General features: G+C 39.3%; 1 protein-coding gene across 4 annotated transcripts in view; it reads left to right on the top strand.

Annotated features, from left to right (window-relative positions):
* TRAPPC13 (trafficking protein particle complex subunit 13) overlaps positions 1-23,188 on the top strand; it is a 32,151-nt gene that overhangs the window by 7,432 nt on the left and 1,531 nt on the right. The window contains exons 3-12 of one of the 4 annotated variants that reach the window (XM_049795385.1): positions 184-283; positions 860-944; positions 1,587-1,714; positions 1,853-1,925; positions 4,993-5,037; positions 8,527-8,544; positions 10,748-10,881; positions 12,030-12,228; positions 22,031-22,131; positions 23,034-23,181. In XM_049795385.1, the coding sequence (XP_049651342.1) occupies positions 184-283; positions 860-944; positions 1,587-1,714; positions 1,853-1,925; positions 4,993-5,037; positions 8,527-8,544; positions 10,748-10,881; positions 12,030-12,228; positions 22,031-22,131; positions 23,034-23,181 (1,031 nt within the window). Of the gene's footprint in view, positions 1-183; positions 284-859; positions 945-1,586; positions 1,715-1,852; positions 1,926-4,992; positions 5,038-8,526; positions 8,545-10,747; positions 10,882-12,029; positions 12,229-22,030; positions 22,132-23,030; positions 23,182-23,188 lie in introns of all 4 variants that reach the window. The other 3 variants (XM_049795384.1, XM_049795387.1, XM_049795386.1) reach the window with 3 other exon arrangements.

The raw sequence follows: 23,188 nt of genomic DNA, 5'->3' as shown, positions 1-23,188 counted from the left end.
ACGGAAGTAAGTTATAATTTATAGGCAGGCCTATAGATATATATTTCATCTCTAACAAGTTGGTTGTAAAATGAGTATGGCTAAAATAAAGTACATCTAAATAAGTGATTGTCATAACTTATATGTAGACTAAGCTTTAGACTTAGCAAATATTTAGATACTAGCAATTTCATATGTCTACAGGTAGTCTATTTAACCAACTCATGAAAGATGATCCTTCTACTGTAAAGGGAGCAGAAACTTTGATGCTAGGAGAAATGCTGACTTTGCCTCAAAATTTTGGGTAAGAATGAATTATTGTAACTGTAACATGCAAGGTTTGGGATTCATTTAGCAATAATGTGTTTATTACTTTTCTTTCTTTTTGAATATCATTGTTATGCAATGAGATATTCAATCATCTTAAAAATAATCTGTGGCTTGATTTATAATGTGACATAATGTGTAATTGTCTGCTGCCTGACATTTCTTGACTGTAGCCTGACTTTAAATGTAGTAGGAATTGAAAGTCGAAAGAAATTTGCCCCTGAATTTCTAATGTAATGCACTACTATAAATCACATCTTGTACTAACAGAGTTTGCCACAGTGATTTTTGTGGGTACTGTAAGCTATCTTCTTACTCTTCTCAGATTTTTATCTAGGAAAAAATTCTGATTTTTGTTCTCTTTTGAAGCTGTTTGTTTTAGAAGGATGACATTTAGAAGTATGGGTGTGAACATACCAAAGTACTTCTAGGATTTGATCTGGCAAGCGTGTGTGTGTGCATATATTTTAACTAGAACTTAAAGGAGTTTCAGTGAAGTGATCTGTTCGGGTGTTTTTAAGTAACTGTAACTAAATATTTTTTTTAAACACAGAAATATATTTCTGGGAGAGACATTTTCCAGTTACATTAGTGTACACAATGATAGTAATCAAGTTGTCAAGGACATACTGGTGAAGGTATGTGAAGATAAATCTACTTACTGGATTTATGAAAAAAAAAAATTGTTGAGTATGTTTTCTGACAATACCTTGCATGTTTGGAAATCAGAAACAGTAAGACATAAAAATAGAAATTATGATAAAAATATTTAAAGACTAAAATGAAAAACTAAGATTGTATTAAAAAAAAAATTATAAAGCTTCTCTGGAGAACTGGTGTAGCAAAACCTCCACAGCTAAGAAATTGGAGTTACATTTGCTTACTTGCACTTTCAGTGAGATCATCAAAGCAAGTCTCTGTAAAGCATGCATTGACTTGTATTAAGTTCTTCTCTAGTGCATTGTTTTTTTGCGTCTTCTGCTACACAAATAATACATTGAGAATAGAAATTCTGGAAGTAATTGTGGAACTCAATGTGTAAAGTAAACAGATATTTTATAAGCTGCATGTTAAAGGATTAGACCGTTTATGTTTTAGAACTTGTCTTTAGCTTTGACAAGTATCTCATCATCTTAACATACCTTGGTTATATTATATGTATAAAAGCACGTAGGGTGCAAAATGCTTAGTGAAACCTAGTACTTTGTAACACAAGTTATTTTTCTTTAGATTGCTTTAAGCAGCTGCAGTTCTAACCAATGCTTTGTTTTTGTCCCCAGGCTGATCTTCAGACAAGTTCTCAGCGCTTGAACCTTTCAGCTTCTAGTGCAGCAGTGGCAGAACTTAAGCCTGACTGTTGCATTGATGATGTGATCCATCATGAAGTAAAGGAGATAGGAACACACATGTAAGGTTTTAAATTTTTCTATGATAAAATGAGCTTAAATGAAACTGCAGCACATGCATGCTATTCTGTTGCAGCTTTGATATAGGCACAAAACCTAAAGTACTTCAAAGTTATTTTTCAAAATATTGTTTCTTTCAGCTTAGTTTGTGCAGTAAGTTACACAACGCAGACAGGAGAGAAGATGTACTTCAGAAAGTTCTTCAAATTTCAGGTATTGCATGAAGTATTCTACTTTTAATAATTGGATGAATCTGGAAAAACCATTTTAAAACATTTGATACTTCAAAAGCACTTTTACATACTAAAAATCTGTTTGACTTTTGAAAGCGAATTGATAAAAACTCACTTGAAACTTCACATGAACCGATAGTTTCTAATTACCATGCAGTTAAACATTTCAGAAATAATAAATATTACATCTTGTAATTTTCATTCATTTATTGAGAAAGAAAAACCTGCTTTATAAAAAACCCCACCCTTTTTTAGCAGCCATCTTTATGATTATTTTTAAACAGAACAAGTATTTTTCTGGCACTTCTAACCTTGGAGTTTAGATTGTAAATTTCTGATTTTTCTTTTAGTGTGTGTAACCTTTTTTAAAATTGGATCTTAGTGGTTTGTTTTTTTAAAGGAAACTAAGCAAAGTACTTTAATGTGTTATATCTGACTAATACTCACAGAAGTAACTGATAGAGTTGAAACGTTTTGTTCCACTGCACAAATTTCAATACTTGACAATAACTGAGGAAGGCAGGAAATTACTATTATCTGTAGACTGATTCTGGCAGGAAAGAGTCTATTTGAGCTGTGTATTTAATGGATGTTTATTTTTTAGAGAAATATGCTGTGACTTGAATAATGGTGGTCTCTTTCCTATAGCCTGGAGGATTAGGTGACATGCTTTACTGAATACATTTTTAGATACTTTGAGAGTGTCTGGCAATACAGGAGCATCAAATAATTGAGACCTATATCTTTTCCAAGTTGCAGGTGATTTCATTTTGCTCTTTTCTAGTATTCTCTCTAGATACTTCAGAAAAGAGCATTTCAGTCTTTAGAAGGCTAAATTGCTATACACTACAGACAAAGAACACCCGAGTGCTGTTAGTAGTTGTGGGCCTTGAAATGGCAGGTATTCATTAGTCAAAGGTGTTTCCACCAATCCTAGGGAAAATCATTCCATGTCAATTTTCATGTTATGTGCTCCTCTGAACCAGAAACTCAGAAGTGTTTCTTCATATGCATTGAAGCTGATTTTCATCTTTCTGTGTTTTGTCTTGTTCTCCTTGTGAACTGTTTTCTTTTCAGTTTCTCCATTCTTCATGCCCCAGGAGTTCAGTATTCTGTCCCTCGGTCCCCTCTAGGCTTTTACTGATCACTAACATATGTGTCTGCAGACTTCCAGTTGTCATCATCTCTCCCTTCTCTACCCTTGTTCTTGCCAGAGCCTTGTTCAAGATGTTGATTGGTGTCCTTTAGATTTGATATGGAAACTTATTTGTGCACATTTTTAAGGGGTCTACATGCATATTGTAATTTCTATGTTTTTTAACTGAATCCAGCACAGGCAACTTTAATGTCAAAATAGCTAAGGCCAGCATCTGTCAAATTTGAAGCTCTTCCTTCAAAGAAGAAAGTGCAAGAGCTTCTCAAAAAGTATATATACACTTTAACACCATAAATATTCTGTGATTTGTTGAGAAAAACACTGAGCAATTTTGGCTGGGTTTGTTTTTTTTTTAATTTAACATGGAGACACCAGCTAGAAAATCTGAGAAAGAAACAAAAATATTACAGAAAACTGAACAATGTCTTTATGATGGGAATTAATGGCTGCTAGTGAATGAGGTGCCACCAGCTATTCTGTAACAAAAAAACCCACCAAAACATTTTCTTTGACAGATCCTCAACTTTTTCAGTTATGTTTTCTAGGATCTTTTAAGCTGAACTGGTGTTACAGTTGGTTTTAAACAGCTTCATTTGCAACCATTATAGGTAGTTTAATACTGATCAATAGGGCCTTTTTGTTGCAAAGTTTTCTCTTGAGTAATTAACACCATTATATTTATATGGAGAAGGAAAGATTCTTTCTAGAGTCTGGTTATTTGGTTTGGGGGGGTTGTGAATGTCACTAATTATCTGATTTTTACTGGAATGCCACTTGAAATTTACTGGAATGAATGGGAAGAGAAAGAAAACATCAGCATTTAGGGAAATTAAGAAGCTTACTGAAACAAAATATTTGGTGGAAAAAACCATTCAACCAACAAACACCTAAATGAAATTTCAATATTTTTTTTCTGACTAGAGAGAGAGTTATTGGAAAGATTTGAACATTATGCCTGTTTTAATGCGAAAATCTGTGAAGACTACTTAATCTTGAATTCTTCAGGGCTAAAAAAATTGTTCACAGCTGGAACTTTAGGGGTCTCTTAGGATGCAGTATACTTACATGTAAAGAAAAGAAGAGTTTCCCTGTGTAAAGGGAAATAAATGTCTTCAGCAAGATAATTTAAATCTGTTTCCATACAAGTATAATAGAAGATTGTTTCTTTCAGTTATGTCAGTGTATATCCATTTCATATTGGAATGTGTTAACTGAAGTGGCTTTATGCGCAAATTGAAGCACTTAAGAACCACAATTTTATTATCACCTTTTATATCATTGAATTGTTTTCCTTTCCTGATTTAATCTCATGTGATTAAAATGGTGTATTGGCTTTTTTATTTCTTGTAACAGTTGCATTTTCAAGAAGGAAGTGAAGCCTAGTAATGGTTTGTGCTTAAGCTACTCATGTGAATAGTTCTCCATTTAATTTCTTTTTAGAGGAGCCCTCAGCAACTTTTGTTTGCTGCAGAACACTGAAGGACTTGTGAATATTACATGGTTCTTGCTCACTCTTGAAAGCAAGTGCAGACCACTTCAGGATACAAGATGGATGTAATGTTATTTTACAGACATAGATCTACTTAGTGCACTGCATTTGTCTGGTTTCATAAGAGGCCAGTGCTTGAGTGGGGAAGTGTTTGTTTTCAGTTGGAGAAAATTGCCTAGTAGCAAAGCAGTCAAGTGTGCAAATAAGAAGCCCAGAGCATGTACTCTAAGTTGTGAGGTTTTAGCTGAGTTGATTGTATCAGATATTCCATTATGCACCTGTTCTATGTAAGATCAAAAAGAAAAATAACACTTTAGTGAATATCTTAGCACTTACAAACAGTTTATGCTGAAGCTGTCTGAGAAACCAATTGTCAATCTGTCTTTTTTCCATTTCATTCAGGTTCTTAAACCACTAGATGTGAAAACCAAATTCTACAATGCTGAGGTGAGAGCTGTGTGTATTTGGGTTTGTTTTGGTGTGCTGGGTTTATTACTTTGTTAGGTGGTTAGATTAAATTCAAAGAGCTTCTTAAGTACATCTTTCTGAGAAAGATGATCAGTTCTAAAGGGAAAAAAAAAAAGGTGGTGGGTTTTTATCATTTATTTTAAAAATAAATATAGTGTTGATGAAGGTGGGAAAGAGATGGTAACTAAGGCAGACATGTCAGGACCTTAATGCAATTGACTGACAACTTTGCTATTTTCCATTTTCCCATGAACTCAAATACTTTCAGTTATTGCTCCTATATTTAGGCTGATAGAGTGCTTACTGTAAGGGAGATTAATTGTTCACAAAGCAGATAATAATTTACCAGATTGGGGAAATTTAAATTTAGATCATTGAACAGAGTGGTCATATTGACATTGAGGATATTTAAATTTATGACCCCTCTGTTGAATAATTTAACTTTTAGGTTTGTGGCAGTTATACACAGTGCTTCAGAACTAAATTATCTTATACATGCCATGTATATTTATTTGGACATACTTAGGCATCTATCTTTGGCTATTTATGGGAAGAATTTTAGCTGAAGATGACAGATAGTGGAAACTCTTACAAATTACATACAGCATTCTTTTTATTTGTAGACATTTCCTGTGGGTATATGTATTATATAGGCTTGTTGTAGGTATAAACTTCCACAATATCTCATTACATAGGAAGTTAGGACATGTTTCCATCATTATCACTCACCTGCTTTGTGATAGTGAGCAAGTAGCTTAATTTTGTGAGCATTGTATTCTCTATTGTTTGTACGAAGTTCAGGCTGATATTTGCAAACTACTTTGAGAGATTCCATTATGAGTATTAATCTTTTTCCATAACCCCTGAAATATGGTCAACTATTACATTGCTAGTCATTTTGTTGAAAACCTTCATTAGTATTCTTAAACAGTTTGAAGTAGTTTAAACGAGAGTGAAGTTGGAGGTGGTTTATATTGCAGTGAATAGTAGATGGGAGAAAAAGACTAAAGTCTCAGTGAGAGAAGAAGAAAATACAGGGAATTTTGGCAATTAGAAAAATAACTTGTCTTAAGCTAAGTAGAAAGTATTTTGCTTTCCTGTTTGTTCATAACTAAGTGGATATATGTGCTATGAATTTGCATGTAGAAAAGCACAGAGTCTCCAAGTCTATTGTTCTAATTATTTACCTCCATCATAGTCACACCTCGGGTTCATCATGCAAGATTATGGCTATAGAGGTGTGGAAGGTATATTTCTTTCCCTTCCTGACGGTATCAATAGAGAAAAGAGAAGGGAGAAATAACAGATAAGAATTTCTGCTCTACAAATGAGAATTCCAGATGCAAAGATCTGTTTTATTCAGAGTTGTGCAAGAAAGTTTTCATAAAGATTTTCTCTCTGCTGTGAATGAATAGCATGTAAATTGTGAGACATTTAATATATAGCATGTAATTTATTTAGAGGGTGGATAAATCAAGGCATAGGTTGTAAGTGATGTAAGTATCATAGTACAGAGGAAAAGAGAAAAACATTTTCCTAAAAATATATTGGTACATGTGTCTACGCCAGAGGCTTCAATTCTTAGGTTGACCAGGTGTAAGATACCTGAGTAGGATCAGAACGTAAGCACATAGCACTGGTCAAGTGCTTTATAGAACTGGTGTTATCTGTAAATGGGAATGTCTGGAAATGTCTCCTGCTGTGATTTAAGAACAAAAATAATCCTAAAAACCCAGGTAATTCCTCTGGGAACAAAATAAACCTCTGTTTTGTGCATGGGTTATTGTTTCAGATAGAAAATATGTGGTAGGGGAAAGAGACAGAGACAGCAACATTTAATTTATCTATACTTCACATGTAAATTTTGTGTTGTGCTGAAACACTTTGTAATGAATGGGAATAAAAACCTCTTTAAGATAAATTCTGGGCAAACTTTTGACATAGGTTTGACATTCTTTTCTTACAAAATGTTTTACTGACTGGCCTTGATACAGGACTTAATAAACTCCATTCTCAATTAGCCACCATTTCCTCATGACAAAGATCTATGAAAAGCTCTGGTGTCTGAGCTGGTATCTGTGTTTTCTTGGTTTTGGTTCCCCACCCCACCCCTGTAAAGGTTTTAAAAGGCTGCTTTGATGCCTTTTGTTCTTCCTGTTCAGGAATTTATGCAACTCCTACTACCATAGTTTCCATACAATTGATTGGAAAAAAAATTTTTTTTTTTCAAAATATTTTGGATGATATTAACTGACCAATTTTCATTTGCCTAGCAGACTGATATAGTACCATTCATATTTCATTTCTGAAAGTATATAAAGTGCTGCTATGTGTTGTGACCACAGAAGTCAAAATTAAAAAAAAAACACCTAGAAATAATCCTTTGGTTAGATGTTGTATGTGATACTACATTGCTGTCAAACCACCAAGACCTTCATACAGAATATTAAGAAGGACTGTTATCCTTGAGAGCAGAGGAGGGAAAAAAAAAGTGTGTGTCAGTTATTAGTTAACTAAAGGTCTTCAAAGGTTGACTAACCAGTTGAACTGTTACCATTAGTATTACAGATGTGATGCTATCTATTCATGAAGTCTGTCACTAAAATTATTTTCTACTAGAAATTTTAATCCATAATTTCATTTTTTTCCAAGACAAGGAATGATGCTGAAACTTAATTTTCTTGCTTGTTGCTCGTATTGCAGTAGCATCCAAATCAAGTTGATCACTGAAATTCGTGCATAGAATGCATGCCCTGTCGCCCTAACCTGCTGCAATCCTGAGAGTGAATTACCTGCCCCAGTCTACAGAAAGTCTCTCACTGACTTTGGTGTGCCTTAGAAAAGGCTCTGGAAAAGGTTCTGTTCCTGCAAACATGCACAGGGACATGAATAAGCAGACACTTAAGAAAATGAAGTTTGCAATTAAAGTAGGGTTTTTGGAATGATGGAGATTCAAAAAAGAAGTTTTCCTGATCATGTTGTGCCAAATTTTCTTATAAGCTGCAGTATTGTCGCTTTGCTAGAACACATTACCACATTATCTTTATTTTGAGATGTGGATACTTCATATGTAAAATGACAAGGACTGTTTTTCCATTTCATATACAATCCATTGCATGGATTTAAATTCAGGACAAACTTTAAACCTGCTCAAAAACTCACTCTCTTTTTTGGGTCAGTTTGTTCTATCATATCTTACCTGTGACTTGTATGCCTTAGGCTCTCCTTTGGATTGGTTCTGAAGCAAAGCTAGTAAACCATGTAACCATACTAGCTATAACTTATTAGAAATGTAGTTGTCATCTTTGTTTGCATCCATTTTTATTTACGTTTCTGTCTTACTAATGCTATCTTGTTTAGATGGTGCAAAAAAAATGCAGAAATGCATTTTGTTTGAAAGTTAGCCTCCTTTTTCTTTAACATTTAACCCTAATTTCTCTAATGTGTTCTTTTTTATTTTCCCATTAGAGTGACCTCAGTTCTGTGGTAATTTTTATTTATTTTTTTATAAATATATATGCTTTTTAATTGCCTATCTGTCTCTGTGCTTGTTGTTGACATTCTTTTAAAAACATAATGGAAAAGCAATGTTTGTTCTGCATATCATGAACTGATGTTTTCTCATCTTTAAATGTGCAGCTAATCATTTAAATGGTTAGCTCTTTCTTTAATACCCATTGTTGAAACTAAAAGTTGATTATTACAGACTCTTGCTTGTGGGGGTCCTCCTATAAAATACCTCGCCAAAATTTGATGAGACAAATTATTTGAAAATGGGAGTTAATCCCTTCTAAAATTTTCCTGCTTATGACCCATAGAAATGTAGGTCTTAACTACAGCATTGCTTGTGTAAGCTGTGACAGAACTTTTCACCTCTGGTTGGTGGAGACAGTGGGTTTGAGGAGAGAGCAGCAGTTGGATGTTCTTCCTTCCTTTTGCTAGCTGGAACTGCACTTTCCAACTTTAAACTGCATGTAACAGTTGATGAGTTAGTATGATACTTCTGCAGTCTGATTTCACTTTAAGGTGTGCCTTGTGTTAAAATAAACTGCATCCTTCTGAAGTACTTAAGGGGTTTTGTTTTTGTTTTTTAAACCATGTGATATTAAACCAACTTAGGAATAACACAAATCTAATTTGCTTTTTCATTATGCTGCTTGTTTTTTCCTTTTCCTTTCAAATTAGCTTTTTCTAAATTTCTGCCTATGGTTGCTGCATTGAAAACAACTAAAACTTGGGTGAATGGACACTTTGAGCAATGGATTAATGGGATATAAACAGTATCAATTTAAGTGACAGGTAGTGGTAGTAGTAATGATTACTGAGAGCCATGTTTTAGTTGGGGTTATTTCCAGCTGCTCCTGCAAGTGTGAGGTCTGTCCATAACCTATGGAGCTTGCACAGTTTTCATTACTCTATATATGCTATCATCTGGTTTGTGTTTAACATGTTTATAAGGCACAACAAATAATTCCAGTACCATTCTGTATTCCTCCTTCTAATGCAATGCCTTTTGAGACTAAAAATATTCTGATTATTTTGTCCTACTTTTATTTTGTAATTTACAAGCAGGACTCCATTTGTATAATGAAGTAACTTATTTCCACTGATTAAAAAGAAACTGTAATCTTCCTTCCACCTTCCCCATAAAAATACTTTTTTTTTTTTTAATTTATCATAGCTAAATACCTAACTGCTTCATACTGAATTTATAGAATAGAATGTTTCAGTTGGAAGGGACCTACTATGATCTAGTCCAACTGCCTGAATCAGTAACTCTCTTGTAAATGCAGATTTGGTACCCCTTCCCCCACTCTTTTTCTAATTGGCACTTCTTTGGTTTTGTTTTTTCAGTTCTCCAGGGGCTTATATCTCTAATAGACTGAGCCTTCCATAATTATTCTATCCTGAGATTTTAGAGCTGCAAAGTGGCTTCACTGGTCTGCAGTTCCATAGAAGTGAGGCAAACCCACCTCTAGTTCCATGTTTTTTCAGCTTCTAAAGTTTAACAGTCTGTAGCTTTTATTCCTGTGCTAGAATTGGTCTCTATATAACATCTTCAGGCATTAGCTTCATTTAACAGATAAGTCTTATAGGATGTTTTGAAGGTAGAGGACCAGTTAAACCGTTGGATGCATATAATATTGGTAACCATTGGCATGATGAAGCTGAGTAAGGGAGGAGGCTGGTTTTGGCTTTTAGCTGGTGCATCAATGTTTCAGAATAATAATAAAACTTCAGAGCATGTACCTGAACTATTTTACTTCAGTTAAAGAAAAACACACACTTATTTTTTTTTTAAATACAGCTTGATGCACTAGCAATCTGGCATGGCATGTCATTGTGCACTGCAATTCCTTACCATTTATTCTATTTTTTCTTTTTTAATAATTTGGTTTAAAACTTGAGTTGATATTGAGTTGATGAAAGTCTTGGGAAGTGGTGCATTACAAATAAGCAATAGCTAGAACATAGCAAAATTATCCCACATCCATTGTTTGGCAAAACACCTGTTGACTAACACTTTTGCTCCTATTGTTACTGGGATTAAGGTTTTTTCTTGCATTAATTAATTTGATTTGCAGGCATGAACTAAACACATGTGACTTTTTTTTTAACAATAGGACTGTCTACTCTTTAATAACACTAATCATGTTTTCATGAACTTGCACTTTTGCTTTTTTTCCAGACAGATGAAGTGTTTCTGGAAGCTCAGATTCAGAATATCACCACCTCTCCAATGTTTATGGAGAAGGTGTCTTTAGAGCCATCTATGATGTACAATGTTGCAGAACTGAACACAGTTGATGCAGCAGGGAAAAGGTATGTTCAGATTCAGGATATTTGATTTTGAAACTCCATGTATTATGACTTCATGAGGTATAAGCATTACAGTTAGTGAGTTGCCTGTAACAGGACTGTACTTCTTTGCTTGATTAAAAACATCAAATTCCTGTTATGTATTCAGCTGGAAAAGCTGTTACAGTTTTCTTTTTATAGAAACTGTTCTTAAAACTTTGTAATCCTACCTAGTAGAGAAATCCCCAGTTTAATCCTCAAATAATTTGTAACATGGATGACATGGTAACATAAAAACATACTACTTCTTCAGTATCTTCTATGTAAAATTTAGCCCACATCTGGTTCTGACTTGATCTGAGTATACATATAGCTTTACAGCACCCATCTGACTTGTCCTTGCTTCTTCCTAACAGACTGGTAACTGTTTTCAGTTCTAATCAACATCTAGCAAGGCAGCAGTCAAGGTGAATCAGTGGAATGCCCTTATAAGATCTTAAAATGTAAGAATTGTCATGCTGAAATAAATGAAATGTCATTTAGTGTCAATTATTAAAACACCAAATACCAGAAGAATTGTCTACTGTGTTCAGTAAACTTGTGGATACAAAAGCTTGTGATACCTGGGTAAAAGTTAACTTTGGCTGTTCGTGCTTTGCAGTTGCTTGGGTTTTTGAAGGTGATGTTTGGGTGCTTCTGCAGTGGGGGCTAAAGTGAAAATTATTTTCTTGCCTGTGGAAGGTTTTACGTGCAGTGTAGTGGAGCATTGTTCTGACGAAGTGTTTGCATCCGCTGTAATGGTTCTCGTTGCGAACAGGAATCTTAGGCTCATGACACTGAGATTTACTGGGAGGGAAACAAGTAGCTGAAGTAAATACTAGCATTGTTGTTTAAATGCTACGATGCCAGATAATAAATTATAATGTAGCAAAGGGGATTTCCACCTTGGTTGTCTTGCTCAGATGAATTGGGGGTGGTTTTTTTTCCCTTGGTCCTTGATGCTACATAAATTCTAGAATTGTTTTCTGCGGTGAAAACATAAAAATACTCTGTGTTTTGCCATGAATAAAATACATACACATGGTAAGACTGGTGAGGAATGGCAAAAAAGGTTGAGTTCTTAAGTTGTCTTAAAAATGTTTAAATTAATGCCAAATGTTTTTTTCTTTCAGTGAGTCTACTTTTGGCTCAAGGACTTATTTACAACCTATGGATACACGTCAGTATTTATACTGCCTAAAACCAAAGCAAGAATTTGCAGAGAAAGCTGGAATAATAAAAGGTGTAACAGTGATTGGTAAACTAGACATTGTATGGAAAACTAATCTGGGTGAACGAGGAAGGCTGCAAACTAGCCAGCTCCAACGAATGGTAAGTTTAACTTAAGCATCAATTTAATTTAGCATCCATTTTTAAGGCAACTCGTTGAACAATTTAATAATGACTTGAAGGAAAAGTTCAAGCTGCTTGCTTTCTGGACCTCATTCCGAATTCACGTGTTTGTATACATATTTGAGAAAGTTATTTAATACATTTGGTCAGTGAAGTGTGGAAAAACACTATTCTGAGGGACTCTAGCTGAACAAAAGCATTATTGTTCCTTTTGGTCATGTGAATGGCAACACTTTTTGTGTTCTCAAGGATTTGTTTTCTGGCACATAACATGCCTCTTTGTTTTTAGAGCACTGAACAACATAACTTAATGGATTGTGCACTTGAATTGCCAGAATCAAGCAACCTATGTAGCAAAATACATTGGTTAGAATAAAATTAACTTCTTGGATGCCATTTGGCAATGAACTGAAAAGCACTGACAAAAAACTCCTTTAAGTATGCCAGCTGTTGACAGAAGTCTGCTCCATAATTCATACGGACTTTTTAGCTTTGAGTAACAATTTTTATGTATAGGATAATACTATTTTATCTTTCATGTCCACAGTTTTGAATGAACCTGTTCTATTCTGGTTGATTTAGAAATTGTTCATGAACTTTAAGTTGTAATTATTAACTTAAGTCAGCTGCACAGCCTGTCTACGCTAATGCCTAAACCTGGCTTGCATATTTTGAATTGAGGCTGGTGTAATACGGGAGAAAAGTAAAAAAGCTTTGACAATTGAATCTTAATCTGAGTTTGCAAAGCTTGTAATTGGGTTTCCACCTGTGTTTTCCCCCCCATCCCCATTGTCGTGGTTTCAGCCCGGCCGGTAACAAAGGACCACGCAGCCGCTCGCTCACTCCTCCGCCCCCCTCCGGTGGGATGGGGAGGAGACGGAGGAGAGAAAAGGAAAAGAAACTGGAACCTCGAGGGTTGAGATAAAGGCAGTTTACTGGGACAAACACAAAAGAGATTACAACAACAACAACGGCACTAATGAAAAAAAAAAAAAGTATACAAAAAGAGTGATGCACAGTGCAACTGCTCACCACCCGGGACCCGACGCTCCGCCACTTCCCCCACCGAAAACAGAGGCCACCCCCCCCCGGCCCGCTCCCCATTTATATACTGGGCAGGATGTCACATGGTATGGAATAGCTCCTTGGCTAGTTCAGGTCAGCTGCCCCGGCTATGCTCCCACCTCCCAGGTTCCTGTAAAAATTAACTCTATCCCAGCTGAACCCAGGACATTATCCACCCCTTATTCTATACCATCTACATCATGCCCAGATCTTACTTTTTTTTATTTTTTTCCAATCAACCACTACAACTTTCCTTGTCTTATATATAAGTATATGGACTCCACCCCCTGACCTCGCACACACACACACGGTGTTCCTTTAGCCTATGGGCTATCCCTCTAATGTGTCCATCAATTTTGGGGCTCTATCTGTTGTAACAGTTCTTCAGGATAAGAGAGAGATGGTGTGAGATGTTGGGTTGTAGTACGCTGCCTCTGGAACTTGTGGCTAGTACATTTGGTGCAACTCATGCCCCTGGTCTGCAGGTCGAAGATGTTGATCTTGAGGAAATTGGTGGGTGCCAGTTCAAGTTCTATCGCTGTTGTACTTGGCTCAGTTTCAAAAGTCCATCCTGTAGTCATTTGGATAATTCTCACAATAATACCCTTGATATGGCATATAGACACTATGGATACAATGACATGCATTGGCAGGTTATTTAGCAGTTAAATGTCATACAGCCCAATTCACTGGCTATTCTCTCCCAAAATCAAATCTCCCTGAGGTACACATCGAACCTCCCCATCCTTCTGCATCACCCACCAGGTGTACCCAGGTCCTTGAGCAAAAACAACCCCTTGAATGGGTTTGCTTCTGCTTGAGGGAGGACTAACCCAGACTGTCTTTCCTAACATACTCCTCATGCGCACTACAGGGACTTTATCCCCTTCTACAGTATGTGGAACTCTTGGTTGGGCGGGGCCAGCCCGATTGGCGGATCCTCTAGTATTAACTAACCAGGTGGCTTTTGTTAAATGTGTATCCCAATGCTTGAAAGTTCCACCCCCCATCGCTCTCAATGTAGTTTTCAGCAGTCCATTGTACCGTTCAATTTTTCCGGAGGCTGGTGCGTGATAAGGGATGTGATACACCCACTCAATGCCATGTTCTTTGGCCCAGGTGTCTACGAGGTTGTTTCGGAAGTGAGTCCCGTTGTCCGACTCGATTCTTTCTGGGGTGCCGTGTTGCCATAAAATTTTCTCTTCAAGGCCCAGGATAGTGTTCTGGGCAGTGGCATGGGACACAGGGTATGTTTCCAGCCACCCAGTGGTTGCTTCCACCATTGTAAGCACATGGCACTTGCCTTGGCGTGTTCGTGGGAGTGTGATATAGTCAATCTGCCAGGCCTCCCACTGTTTGTATTTCAGCCATCGTCCTCCATGCGACAGGGGTTTTTGCCGCTTGGCTTGCTTAATTGCAGCACATGTTTCACATTCATGGATGACCTGTGAGATAGTGTCCATGGTCAAGTCCACCCCTCGATCTCGAGCCCATCTATATGTTGCATCTCTTCCCTGATGGCCTGAGGTATCGTGGGCCCACTGAGCCATAAATAGCTCACCTCTACGTTGCCAGTCCAGGTCCACCTGAGACACTTCAATCTTGGCGGCCTGATCTGCCTGGTGGTTGTTTTGATGTTCTTCAGTGGCTCGACTCTTGGGTACATGAGCATCTACGTGACGTACTTTTACCACTAGCTTCTCTATCCGAACAGTGATATCTTGCCACAGTGCGGCAGCCCAGATGGGTTTACCTCTGCGCTGCCAATTGCCCTTCTTCCATTGCTGTAGCCACCCCCATAGGGCATTTGCCACCATCCACGAGTCAGTATAGAGATAGAGCACTGGCCACTTTTCTCTTTCAGCAATGTCTAACGCTAGCTGGATGGCTTTCACCTCTGCAAACTGACTCGATTCACCTTCTCCTTCAGCAGTTTCTGCGACTAGTCGTGTAGGACTCCATACAGCAGCCTTCCACCTTCGATGTTTTCCCACAATGCGACAGGACCCATCAGTGAACAGGGCATATTGCCTCTCATTTTCTGGCAGTTTATTATACAGCGGGGCTTCTTCGGCCCGTGTCACCTCTTTCTCTGGCGACATTCCAAAATCTTTGCCTTCTGGCCAGTCCGTGATCACTTCTAACATTCCTGGGCGACCGGGGTTTCCTATGCGAGCTCGCTGTGTGATCAGTGCGATCCACTTACTCCACGTGGCGTCAGTCGCGTGATGCGTAGAGGAAACTTTCCCTTTGAACATCCAGCCCAGCACTGGCAGTCGAGGTGCTAAGAAGAGCTGTGTTTCAGTACCAACCACTTCTGAGGCGGCTCGAACTCCTTCATATGCTGCCAAGATCTCTTTTTCAGTTGGAGTATAGCGAGCCTCAGATCCTCGATATCCCCGACTCCAAAACCCCAGAGGTCGGCCACGGGTCTCCCCAGGTGCTTTCTGCCAAAGGCTCCAGGTAGGGCCATTCTCCCCAGCTGCAGTGTAGAGCATATTTTTAATATCTTGTCCTGTCCGGACTGGCCCAAGAGCTACTGCGTGAACAATCTCCTGCTTAATCTGTTCAAAGGCTTGTCGTTGCTCAGGCCCCCATTTAAAATCGTTCTTCTTCCGAGTAACTTGGTAGAGAGGGCTTACAATTTGACTGTAATTTGGAATATGCATTCTCCAAAAACCCACAACACCTAAGAAAGCCTGTGTTTCCTTTTTATTAGTCGGTGAGGACATAGCTGCTATTTTGTTGATGACGTCCACAGGGATCTGACGACGCCCATCTTGCCATTTTACTCCTAAGAACTGGATCTCCTGCGCAGGTCCCTTGACCTTACTTTCTTTTATGGCAAAACCAGCCTTCAAAAGGATTTGGATTATTTTCTTCCCTTTCTCAAAAACTTCTTCTGCCGTGTTGCCCCATACGATGATGTCATCAATATATTGCAGGTGCTCTGGAGCTTCACCTTTTTCTAGTGCAGCCTGGATCAGTCCATGACAAATGGTGGGGCTGTGTTTCCACCCCTGGGGCAGTCGATTCCAGGTGTACTGGACGCCCCTCCAAGTGAAAGCAAACTGAGGCCTGCACTCCGCTGCCAAGGGAATGGAGAAAAATGCATTAGCAATGTCAATTGTGGCATACCACTTAGCTGCCTTTGATTCCAGTTCATATTGAAGCTCTAACATATCTGGCACAGCAGCGCTTAGCGGTGGCGTGACTTCATTCAGCCCACGATAATCTACTGTTAGTCGCCATTCCCCATTGGATTTCTGCACGGGCCATATGGGACTATTAAAGGGTGAGTGAGTCTTGCTGATCACTCCTTGGCTCTCCAGTTGGCAAATCAGCTTATGGATTGGGATCAGGGAGTCTCGGTTGGTGCGATATTGTCGCCGGTGCACCGTCGTGGTAGCAATTGGCACCTGTTGTTCTTCAACCTTCAGCAACCCCACAACCGAAGGGTCTTGGGAGAGACCCGGCAGGGTAGACAGCTGTTCAGTCTCCTCCGTCTCCAATGCAGCTATACCAAAGGCCCAACGGTACCCTTTTGGGTCCTTGAAATACCCCCTCCTGAGATAATCTATACCAAGGATGCACGGGGCCTCTGGGCCAGTCGCAATGGGGTGTTTATGCCACTCATTCCCGGTTAGACTCATTTCAGCTTCCAATACGGTTAGCTCTTGGGATCCCCCTGTCACACCAGAGATACAGATGGGTTCTGCCCCTTTATAACTAGATGGCATTAGGGTACATTGTGCACCAGTGTCCACTAGAGCCTTATATTCCTGTGGGTCTGATGTGCCAGGCCATCGAATCCACACTGTCCAGTAGACTCGGTTGTCCCTCTCCTCCACCTGGCTGGAGGCAGGGCCCCTCTAATCCTGGTTAGAACATCCGTTACTCACTTTCTGCACACGTAAATCGGAAGTCCCTTCAAGTGGATCAGAAATGAGATCAGCCCATCTACTGCGTCTGGGGGACTGCTCACGGGAAACTGGAGCAGCAGTTTTCCAAGAATTCTCTTTTCTGGTTGCTTTTTCTCGCAACTCCTGTACCTGTGCATCCAAGACTGAAGTGGGTTTTCCATCCCACTTCCTCATGTCCTCTCCATGGTCACGCAGGTAAAACCACAGGTTAGCCCGTCGAGTGTACTTTCTCTCTCCTCTCTCTTGGGCAGAGGAACGCTTACTCCCAATAACTGCGATGCGGGCCTGTACAGGTGAGGAGGAGGACAGATCCACTTTGAATTGCTGGAACTCTCGGGACAACTCCTCCACAGCTGAGACACAGGCCCGTAGGGAGGAAGAGAGACTCCCTTCGTATTGCCGGAGTTGGACAGCCAATTCATCCACCGTTTGTCCATAGCCTTCTCTCCAGGACATTACTGCCAATGAGTTGGCATAGGTTGGTGGTGCACTTCGTAGAAACTTCCGCCACATGGGTTGTGTGCATTGGACTTCATCTGGATCTGTGGGTGACTGCGCATTTTCTGGATCATTGTAAATCACCTCCAGCACGGCTAATTCTCTCAGGTACTGGATACCTCTCTCCATGGTGGTCCACTTGCCTTGGTGACATGTAACTTCATCCCTGAAGGGGTATCTTTCCTTTACACCTAACAGAAGTTGCCTCCAGAGGCTGAGGACTTGTGTTTTTCTCCCAATCGCCTTGTCGATGCCCCCTTCCCTAGACAGAGATCCCAACTGCTTGGCTTCCTTACCCTCTAATTCCACACTACTAGCCCCGCTATCCCAGCATCGGAGCAGCCAGGTAACAATGTGCTCACCTGGGTGGCGGCTAAAATCTTTTCGCATGTCACGCAACTCACTCATGGATAGAGATCGGGTAATTATTTCAGGTTCTGCCTCTACTTCCTGTTCTCACGATGACCCTGGTTCATCTTCATCTCTCGCTAAGCAAACTGATTTCTTTGTGTGTTTCTTTTTCTGTACAGGGGCGACTGATACTGGCACAGGCTGGTTCTCTGGTTCAGCTGCAGTGTCTGTCACCGGGGTAGGGGTAGTCATGGTACCTGTTGTCGTGGTAGGGGCAGCCACGGTGCTTGTTGTCGGGGTAGGGGCAGCCACGGTGTCTGTTGTCAGGGTTTGGGTAGCCACGGTACATGTTGTCCTGTTTTCCATCTTTTCCCCCTTTTCCCCCCGAGGGTGCTGCATAATATCAAGCAGTGTTTGGTAGATATTGGCCAGAGCCCAGCACAGTGCAGCGAGTTGTATGTCTTTGGAATAGCCACAGCATTTTTCTTTCAAATATTCTGTCACTTCATAAGGGTTCTGTAGTTGTTCGGGAGTGAACTTCCAAGTCACTGGCGGTGAGAAGTTCTCTAGATACTTGCCCATATGCTCCCACATGCCGTGCCACCCATGAGTATCCAGCTTTGGGGGAGATCTCTGAGTGGTACTCTTAAAGAGCGTTTTTGTAGCCCTAAACAAGACCTGAAACATATTCAGGAGGCATAGCACTAACAGCACACTGGCTTGCGCATCCCAAGGATATTCAAAATTCTCAAAAGCTGTTGTAATTAGTCGGAAGGAGAAGAGGGAGGTGAACGGACGGGGGGAGGTATCCCCCCCTAATTTCCCCATGGATTGGGTGTAATTACCAATAAAATCCGACAGAAGGCGCCCAAAGTATGGAAATGATATCACTGCCTCATACAGATACCAGCTTAACCTCATGACCAGTGATGTAATCATTTCATAAGTCGACATTGCCCAGTACAGCAAAATGATAATCCCAATCACTCTCCCAGAGATGAGATACGCAACTACAGGCAATACATAGAGCATATAAGAGCTTACAAAACGCCACCATGTAAACAAATGAAACAACATTGTGGCTAACATCTATATATCTAAGAAATGCGTTTGGCAAATTTGTTTCAACACGCTCTGGCCAGATCTGTCGTTATCTCAACCCTTCTGCCCCACGTTGGGCGCCAAAAAGGACTGTCGTGGTTTCAGCCCGGCCGGTAACAAAGGACCAGGCAGCCGCTCGCTCACTCCTCCGCCCCCCTCCGGTGGGATGGGGAGGAGACGGAGGAGAGAAAAGGAAAAGAAACTGGAACCTCGAGGGTTGAGATAAAGGCAGTTTACTGGGACAAACACAAAAGAGATTACAACAACAACAACGGCACTAATGAAAAAAAAAAAAAGTATACAAAAAGAGTGATGCACAGTGCAACTGCTCACCACCCGGGACCCGACGCTCCGCCACTTCCCCCACCGAAAAAAACAGAGAGCACCCCCCGGCCCGCTCCCCATTTATATACTGGGCAGGATGTCACACAGTATGGAATAGCTCCTTGGCTAGTTCAGGTCAGCTGCCCCGGCTATGCCCCCACCTCCCAGGTTCCTGTAAAAATTAACTCTATCCCAGCTGAACCCAGGACACCCATCTTTTAGTAAATAAAGCAATTCTGTAGGGAAATCACATTGACTTGAAACTAGGCAAGCAAACTTGGATCCTGGAAATTCACAGCTAAATCATTAAAACTTGTTTTTAATTGAGGTGCTAAGTATCTCTGTAGTCCCATCAAATTAGAAAATGCCCTTTTTTCTAAACTTACTCCTGTTACTTGGAAACTTGTTGCTTTTTTTTAACTAATAAACTGTCTCATTTTCAATTGACATTTCCCATCATTTCTCTTTAAAGACAGGGGTTTTTTTTCCCTTCCCTAAATCAGTATTCTCTCACTCTACATCCCTCCTTGTTGAACCTTTTGAGAATTGCACTTGAAACACAGTGGTGATTAACACACCTCCACACCCTAGGATTAGTTTTAGTCATCCATCATTCTTTTGTGCTAGTGATTAACAGAGAAACCTGAGCTGTTCTGTGTACTTTGAGCAACATCTGTCTTTGGAAAAGCAGCAAACAGCTTTTGGTTTGGGTTCCCTCCCCCCTACCCTGCTGCCTGCTTTGAGTTGCAGTGCAGCTCTCTCTTTTCTCCTCATCTTTTAAATGCTATTGGATTATTTCATGTATAGGGTCCTTTCACATTCCATCATTTTCCTCTTAATCCAATTACTAGCCCTTTAACTGTTGTTTCTCCCACAGGCCCAGAATTTTACCTGTACTGTGCCCCTCTATCACTGTTTTGGTTCAGATCAGGAGTGCACTTTTTAAACAAGTATCCTGGATCACCCCCATGTACTGTAATTTGGGTTTTTTTGTGGAGTGGTCTTGGAATTCACAACTACATTCTTTTGGGGTGACATTAAACCAGACAGATGCATGTCCACAGTATGCCAGGGGTGCTCCACCTGCTGGTGGGCATTCAATCTGGGACTAGACTACAACCAGTCCAAAATTAAAGACCACTATTCTTGAGTAGCATAGGCAAGGAGTTGTCCAGTTGATTACATACTCTGAGCAATTATATTTTTTGGATGAAAACTACGTTCTTTCCTTCTGGTGTTACTGTAACGCCTTTACCTCTAGCCATCAGTTGTTGCAGGTATCTCATGGTTAAGGCCAACAGGCATGTACTGATTTAGGCCTTCTCATCTGCTCTGATCCTGTCTTGATTTAGTCAATTGCTGCTAGGTTTATTCTATAAAATACTGCCTTTTCTTTTTCCCTTAAGATACCTCTCTTAAAAGAAGAGTATAATATTATGGCAAACTACCTGTTTAGGAAACTGGGTATAATTTTTCCAGTAGATCCCTTTCTGTCACCTAGTACAGCTGAAAATGTGTGCCTTTTTCCAGTGCTGGATAATTACTTCTCTTTCTTGAATGGTTCCAAACTTACATTGCTCAACTGGTCTGAAGTGTCTATTGGGTTGAGATCCCTTTGCTTATTCTAATGTCCAAATTTAATATGCTTTCTAAAATGTTATCTGTCTTTAGTCTGTAATGAACTGTATACGACTAAAGCCTGTTCCGAACCTGTCAGTCACTGGCTTTCTGGACCTCATCAGGAATACCTTTTTAATCAAGCTGTAAATGTAACTTTTACTACAGCATCCTTTTATCAGCAGAATTGGAACATGTGTGACAACTAAGCCTTATCAGGCAGGGCAAATTTTTCCCTTTTTTTCCTTACGTTCTATCATTTGTGGGGATTGAAAATCTAAAGCTTTTTTTTCTGTAGGTTGCCACCCTGAATCAGCCCTGATTAGCAGTAACTAGGATGTCTATCACGGGTTTGTTAGTAGATCATATGAAATGCACTTGTCTCTTGACAGAATTGGATAGTTGACAAGTGTTTGTATCATGTGCCTTTCTGACTGGTGGCAATTAATTATTTTGGCAGAGGCTTGGAGGACTGAAATGGGAAGGAGAGTGATCAAGCTCTTATTTCTTAGTATGTGGAATAGTGGTGGGTTTATGCAGGAAAACTATACTTATGTTGTCCATAGTATATCTGTCATCTGCCTAACAGAGAGGTCTTAGAATAAAGCTGATCTTCTTGGGAACTGTACATGCATATTCAAACTTTAAGGATATGAACTACCTGAAAAACTTAGTAATAAAGATCATCCTTTTCTAATGAATTGTTAAACCCATCAAGAAAGGTGGTCATCGGTAGTGGATGGAGCACGGCTTTGATTTGGGTACAAATCAAAAGCATGAAGCATCAATCTTTATTCAAATTCCCCTTATTCCAACCTTGCTGCAGTAAGTGAAACTTGAGTAGTAGAAACTTCAACTTTACTATCCAGCATCTGAGAATATGTATTCTTGTACCTTCTCAGGCTCCTGGTTATGGCGATGTAAGGCTTTCTTTGGAGACAATACCAGACACTGTAAATTTGGAAGAACCATTTGACATTACATGTAAAATAACAAATTGCAGGTAATGAGGTCATGTGATTCTTGTGCTTTTTCCTGAGTGGGTAAGTTGTGGCCGTCTTTGTTTCATTTTTCAATACTTTCTCCTGATTCAACTCAAACCTGGTCTTCATTATGAGTTGTAGCAACATGAATCTACCTGAAATGCATTTTTTACATTACAATAATTTTAAAAAAACTGAAGAAATTAAAAAAAACCCCAAAACTTCTATGGTGAACTGTTAATACTATTTGAACTAGGAGGTTGTCAAAAATCTGTAGTGGAATTCTATGGAACTGGCTGCAATATCACTTAAGATTGCACCCCATCCTTATATCACTAATTACTTAATTAATCTAATAACAAAATGAGTGTGTATATAGGATTTTAACTACAGTTAATTTTATCAGAATGATGCCATTTTTATCCAGTCTGATCATACCGCTAGTTCTGCACCACTGCAAGAATGCCTGCTAAACATTTGTCATTGTAGTCTTCTGTACATCTTTATCCATGTTTTGACTTGATTTGTGTTTACACTTAGGGTCTATGGTAGCCCTTTATAAAAGGGTTGCAAGGGTGACATTTAAATAAAGTAATCCTATTTAGAAGTTGAAGCCAGGGACTAAAGCATCTGGTCTGGATATACTTCTCATGAAAATCTTGTACTCCATCTAAAATCTGAGCAGTATTATGTTATCCAGTATTGCTAAACCCATGACAGAATGCTCCTGTTGGACAAAGCTATATGCAACTGAATTACTGCACATCAGAGTAAATTTTGCTTGCTGTCTGGTAATTATTTATAAATGCTTGATTAACAGTAACCTGAATGAAAAAGTAATCAAGCTTTTACATGTCTGCAGTCCTTGAATGCTTAAAAAAAGCCCACAGGTTTATTCTTGTTTTTCAATTTCTTCTAGCAGTGAAAGGACTATGGATCTTGTTTTAGAAATGTGCAATACCAATTCCATCCACTGGTGTGGAGTTTCAGGAAGACAACTTGGAAAGCTGCACCCAAGTTCATCCCTCCATCTTGCACTTACATTGTTGTCTTCAGTGCAGGGCCTGCAAGTAAGTC

This window comes from Accipiter gentilis, chromosome Z (assembly GCF_929443795.1).
Source record: "Accipiter gentilis chromosome Z, bAccGen1.1, whole genome shotgun sequence".
NCBI lineage: Eukaryota > Metazoa > Chordata > Aves > Accipitriformes > Accipitridae > Astur > Astur gentilis.
Note: the sequence above shows the minus strand (reverse complement) of the source record. Positions and strands in the feature narration are given on the sequence as shown.